Raw genomic sequence first — 6,000 nt, forward strand, 5'->3', positions numbered from 1 at the left:
ATGCTGAAGATTATAAATCTCTAAGACCTGGCCCTAAGACTTGGGTTGGAATGATGGAAAAACACTCGTGGGGGAAAAAGAGCAAGGACTAAATGTGAGGGAGGAAAGGCCTAAGATAAACTTGGCCTATTTTTTGTGAGTTTAGTCTCTGACAGTGGGAAAAGGAACTACCCACCTTGGGCTACAGAACTACGGGATTGGCGGAAAAGCACTGCAGTTGCTGACATTATGAGCTAGCTAGGATTTAAAGAGCTGTGGCTGATAACCAAAAGGTCGGCAGTTTGAATCCACCAGCCACTCCTTGGAACCCTATAGGGCAGTTCTACTCAACAGGTTTATTTTTATGTTTTTTAGCATTCCAGGAACCAGTCTACTTTTAAGGGGAAAATGCTTTTAAAAGCCTCAAAACACTAGATAATAAAGCAACCGTTTGATCACAATTAGACACAGTCTGTAACAGAGCTCTGATAGCCAGGAAGGAAGTTAGGACAAAAGAGAATGGCAAATACAGGTACAGATCCAGGCTACTCACCCCACACACAACCAGTAGGTATTTACGCCCATGAAAGTGCAAGCCAGGCATGATAGGAAGACAAACAGCAACCACTGAGGTTTCCTCCTCTCAAAAATCTCCCACCATTTTTGGAAAGAGGTAGCAGCACTGAGACCATTCCCAAGGAATACAAAATCAATATTGGAAAGATGCCGTGCCATAAAGAAAAACACACACACAAATACAAAATATTAAAATAACCTCCCCCACCAGGTAACCTTCTGATTTATTAACTAAAAATGACTCATTCGTCATTAACTCTTTGCAGTCAGGAATAGGTCAAACAAAAGAATGTCATGCTGACTTTCGGCTTTCAATGCCACACGACACTGGGTTCTTTGGGGGACAGGATTCATCCTAACAGAGTGGCTGTGTGATATGCATGGCTTCCACACAGTGACAGCTTAGGAGCGGACAGTGGATGCTTTCATGCTATAATATAATGGAAAATGAAATTCAGTTGACCAGTGAAAAATAACCTTAAGAATGAATTCAGCAGGGCTTTCTACACTTGAGCACAAGCTACAAAATGATGCTACATGTTAACTCACCCTAGCACTTTTTTCCCTCCCATCATTTTGACCGGTGAGGAGAAATGGGCCAGCTTTGACAGATGACCCGCAATGACAATGCTACAAAAATAACCCCAACCCAGGGCTCTGTCTTTCTTCAACACAAAACGTTAAAAGCCTACAATCTCAGTTGCAGAGAAAGAAGGATAACTAAAACGCCCTCTAATAAAACTGATAGGTTTTGTTGGGTGCCGTGATGTCACCCATCATCAGCTCTAAGATAAAATCTAATGATGTTATGTGAGAATAGGAGGAGAAACTGCAGCATAGGTGCGCAACTCGATGCCACTGGAGCGCCTCCGAGTCTCAGCGAGCATCTCTGCTGATTTTCTGGGATTTGCCGTTTCCATGTCATTCCATTTCACATGCTGCACTTCAGAATATCTAAAGGGAAAGAGATCGTGCATCCGAATACTAAATCCGGAAGAAATATGTGCAGGAGATGCTAAGAATAGGGTAGAAACCTGCTAAGACTAAAATGCATAAACCTGCCACAGCCAACAAGATAAAACTTCCAAGAAAAACGGGTGGAGGTTGGAGACGAACCCCCTCCCTGAGGGGCCTGGCTGCAAGAATCCGGCTCTGGTCACTAAGTCGTTTTAGCAGAACCATTAATTCTTTTCTAGAGGGCAGGTTTGGATTTGGATTCAGCAAGTAGAAAAGGTGTAGACGAGGCCAAGAACAGGGTTCCCTCCGCAAGAAAACCAAGACCAGAGGAAACCTTGGAGGGAGGGAAGGAGAAGGCGAGAGACGCGGACGCGAACGGGGAGGGGGTGTCCTCCGATTTCATCTGGGCACCTCGGGGCTTTGGCTGTCCCTGGGAAGGTAGAGCTTGGCCTCTCAGGAGAGGGATCTTTGCCGGGTTCCGGCCAGTGCCTAGGGAGGGAGTCTGAAGGGACGCCCACGTCAAGACCCACCAGTGTCTCAGTTGCATTCTTCCAGCTGAGGCTGACGGCCCAAACTAAGTGTCCCCGTTCTTGCCCCGTCACCAAACAGCGGGGCGGTAGCCCATTAAACCCGGGTCCCGGTTAAGTGAAGGTCGGAGGCTGTCCGAGGGCTCGCAAGTCCGGCGGAACCCCCGGCCCAGTCTCGTTCCCCTTCCCGAGCCCTTCGCCGGGGCGGACGGGCCGAGCACCCGCCGAGGATCACTGCAAGGCTAAACCCCCAGAGGGAAGTTCTCCCGGGAAGCAGGCGGGGGCCAGAGCTGCAGGGGGGCCGGCCAGGAGGTCACACCAAGCCCGGACTTTTCTGAGGTGCGCGGAGCCGCAGTCCCCCGGGAGCGCTTGGCTCCGAAAGCAAAAATAAAATAAAACACCTCTGGTAAACTTTTCCAGTGCGCTGGGGCTCGCCGAGAAGGGCGCAGGCCACCTGGGGTCGGGCTGGAGGCAGCCCCGGGTCTCGGGCTTCCTGGGAAAAAGCCGCTGCCCAGGCGGCACCTGCCGCGGGAAGTGGGGCAGCCGCCCTCTTCTCGCCTCGCCTTCGCGGGGAAGTCCCGGCTCTGCGCCTCCGCGCGATTCGAGGCTCGGAGTCCCGCGCCCCGCCCGGCCCAATCTGCGGATGGGGATAGGCGGGCGCCGGAGAAGCGGTCCCTCGGCGCGCCCCTTCCGGCAGGAGGAAGGGGCGCGGACAGGGCTGGCTGCCCCGGCGGCGCGCGCTCACCTCGGTCTTCCAGCCCGTCGCTGAACTGGCGGCTCTCGCTGATCCGCAGCTGCCGCTCCTCCTCGGGCTGCGGCGGCTCGCGCGCCGGGGAGCTCAGCGGACCCACGGCGGGGGTGGAGGCCAAGGGCGCGTGGCCCCGGGGTGGCTGAGGGACAGGGGGAACCGGAGGGTTGCGGTGCTCTTTTCCCGCGGCCGGCTCCATAGCGCGGCGTGGAGGATCCCGGCGGCGGCGGCGGCGGCAAGCGCGGCGGGGCGCCGAGTCAGAAGTGCGAGGCGCCGCGGTTCCGGGCGGGCGGAGGGACGGACCGACCTCGTGGAGAGGGAGGGAGGACAGGCAAGCGCCGCGGGGTGGAGGTGCGCCGAGGAGGGGGTGTCGGGCAGCCTCGCCGCTGGAGTGGCCGGTGGCGGTGGCTGGGGCCGCGGTGGCGCCGCCGCGCTCCGCCCCCGGGGGCAGGTGCGGGCGGGAGGGACCCGCCCAGAGGCCCGGGCTCGGGAGCCGGTGCACCGAGGCAGGCAGAGAAGGGGTCCGGCCAAGCCAGACGCGGAGGCTGAGGAAACGGCGGGGGACGCGGTGACAAGCAGGAGGCTCGGGCAAGGCCTGGGGAAGGCGTGACGGGGACCCGCCCCTAAGGGGCCGTGGGATGGTGCTTAGACGCGAGCCTTCGGACCCGTTTCTTCTGCTGTCCGAGAACTCGGCGACCGCGTTTGGGCCGGAGAGTGGGCAGCGCCCCTAATTTGGTGTCTCTCTCTTAGCGATCTGCACAGGTTTCCGAGGCTGTGCACGGTCTCCGCCTGGGTCGCCATCTTCACTGCCTATCCCGAGAAAACCGGGTTCGCCTGTCCCACAGCACGTTGTCTCGTGTCTTTCTCCAGGAGCTTTAACTGCCCACCTAATTTCTCTCTGCAGCACCAACTTTGTCACGTTACGGGGTATTTTTTGGGAACACTGGGAGCTCTAGAAGATACCTGGACTCCAAGACTCCTCCACTGCGACTAGCCCTGGGCCTTTGTGTCAGCCAGTCTCCTTCACCAGCTCGCCTTTGTCCCCTCTGAGTATCCAAGTCTTGCCAACCCTTCAAGACTCGGGTTGAAGCTTCCCTCCTAGGAGAAGCCACCCCTGGCTGCCCTGGCGGTCTGCGTTCCCCACCTCTGACCGCGCGTTGCTGGTACCCTGGGCATCCCTGGGTTGGATGCTATCCTCGGCGCCACCTCGAACACTGTTTTAACCTTTGCGCGGTCGGGCTGGTCTCCGGAGCGAGGCCGCGATCTGGTCCACGCAGGGTCCACCAGACTGTCTTGTAGCCCCGAATGGGGCCCAGCTGGATGGGCCGTTTAACAGATTCGGCTTGAATATAATGGCATCAAAATCTACGCTCTAGCGTCTACATTTCATCTTTAGATTGATATTGATATCACTCTCTAAATTTAATCTGTGCGTCCTATTAAGTCCTCATTCAAAGTGTGTATAATTGGGGGGCCCCCTATTTTTTGGTGAATGGCCGATTTCCTTTCTTAGTCTCATTTTCCATGTGATTGAGGTTGGAATGGGATTTGAATGCCTTGGTGATGCGGTGAAAACATCACTGAAAATGGAGGGCTGGGTCTTAGTTTTCTTGTTGAGCTGGATGAGAACACTTCACCTTTTTGATCACTAATTTCTTCAACTAAAACTAAAGAGTTGAACGACCCAAAAAGGCTAGGTAATTTAAAAGCCCCCCTTATTGCTGAGGGGAAAAAAGCTGTGATTGTTTGGCTACAGAACAATGAAAACAGCCCACTAGACTTCATTCTGTTCTATGTGGTAGACAATCCTTCAGATACTTGCACACCTCTGCTCTCTCCCGCACACCCACCTCCTGCCTTTTTCACTCCACCTTAATCCGCTTGACCCCTCTGTCAATGGCTATCAGACATAGAATCACCTAAGAACTAGGAGCAAAAATACCCAGGCCTCACCTTACTGCTGGAGCTTCTGACACCACAGGTCATGCAGGTGGTCTAGGCTGGGACCTTGGCTTGGAGATTTTTTAAAGCCCAGTTCCAAGAGTCATCTGGGAAGCTTTCCTCCCTCCCTCCCTCCCTCCCTCTTTCCCTCCCTTCCTTCCTTTCTTTCTATAAATGCTGATTTCTCAGTAGCTCTCCCAGAGATCCTGATTCAGTAGATGTGGAGTCCGGCTGAAAATCTGTGTTTGAATTCCTGTCCCTGGCCCACACAGGGGTTCTGACGCAGATTGTCCGGGACCCCCGCTTTGACATTCTCAATGCTACTCTCTGCAATGTGGACTGACTAACTCAGACCTTCACCTATACACACCCAGGTCTGCTGCAGACCCTCATTAAAGTATCATTGTTCTTTGCTTTCTTCAATTGATTCTCTGGTCCTTGACAGCTGAGATTCTGCCTAACAATGCAGTTACTGCTTTTCTGAAGACCACACTTTGAGTGCATCTAGGAGTTATTATTCAGAGATAAATATATCTTCTTTAGTATTCGCCCTGGTTCAATAGGCCAGCATTGTCTCCTCCAGAAAGATCTAACTCCAGCTCACTCTTGGGTGCTCCTTTTTCAGAACCGCAAGTGTTTATTAACTCACTACTTATTTCACGTGTGGGGGCAGGAGTGTGGTGCTTGCCTGATCCACACACGTCTACCTGCCAAGGACACGTATAGTGTTCTCCCAAACAATCCCTGCTGACTGACTGGGAGAAAATATTAGCTTACATTCTTGGAGGACGTGCTGTGTGCCAGGCACCTTGCTATGAGTTTACCAGGCTTTGTCTCCCTCACTCAGGTACCGTTGTTGTGTGCTGTCACTATGTGACAGAGTAGAACTGCCCCATAGGGTTTCTAGGCTGTAATCTTCATGGGAGCAGATTGCTGGGTCTTTTCTCCCTCCCAGCAGCTGGTGGGTTGGAACCACTTGGTCCCAACAGGGCTCCTGCTGTCCTCATTTACAGATGAAGCCAAGGCAAGTCTGATGTGAACCTCTGTATAGCTCCACAGTCCACAGCAGTACCGCCCCCTAGGGGGCATTTTGGAAATTTGCAGGTATTTTGTTTGGTTATCACAGTGATGCGAAAGGAGCCCTGGTGGTGCAGCGGTTAAAGCGCTCAACTGCGAATTGTAAGGTCAGCCGTTCAAACCCACCAGCTGCTCTACGAGGAGAAAGATGCTACAGTCTGCTTCAATAAATACTTACAGCGTTGAAAACCCTAT

The 6,000-nt window shown here is 53.6% G+C and overlaps 1 protein-coding gene across 1 annotated transcript in view; it reads right to left on the reverse strand.

Annotated features, from left to right (window-relative positions):
* TMEM163 (transmembrane protein 163) overlaps positions 1-3,164 on the reverse strand; it is a 265,888-nt gene extending 262,724 nt beyond the window's left edge. The window contains exon 1 of the mRNA XM_049889215.1: positions 2,785-3,164. Coding sequence (XP_049745172.1) covers positions 2,785-2,986 — 202 coding nt within the window. The 5' untranslated portion in view covers positions 2,987-3,164. The remainder of the gene's footprint in view (positions 1-2,784) is intronic.
* Positions 3,165-6,000: the final 2,836 nt, after the last annotated feature.

Source organism: Elephas maximus, chromosome 6 (assembly GCF_024166365.1).
Source record: "Elephas maximus indicus isolate mEleMax1 chromosome 6, mEleMax1 primary haplotype, whole genome shotgun sequence".
Lineage (NCBI taxonomy): Eukaryota > Metazoa > Chordata > Mammalia > Proboscidea > Elephantidae > Elephas > Elephas maximus.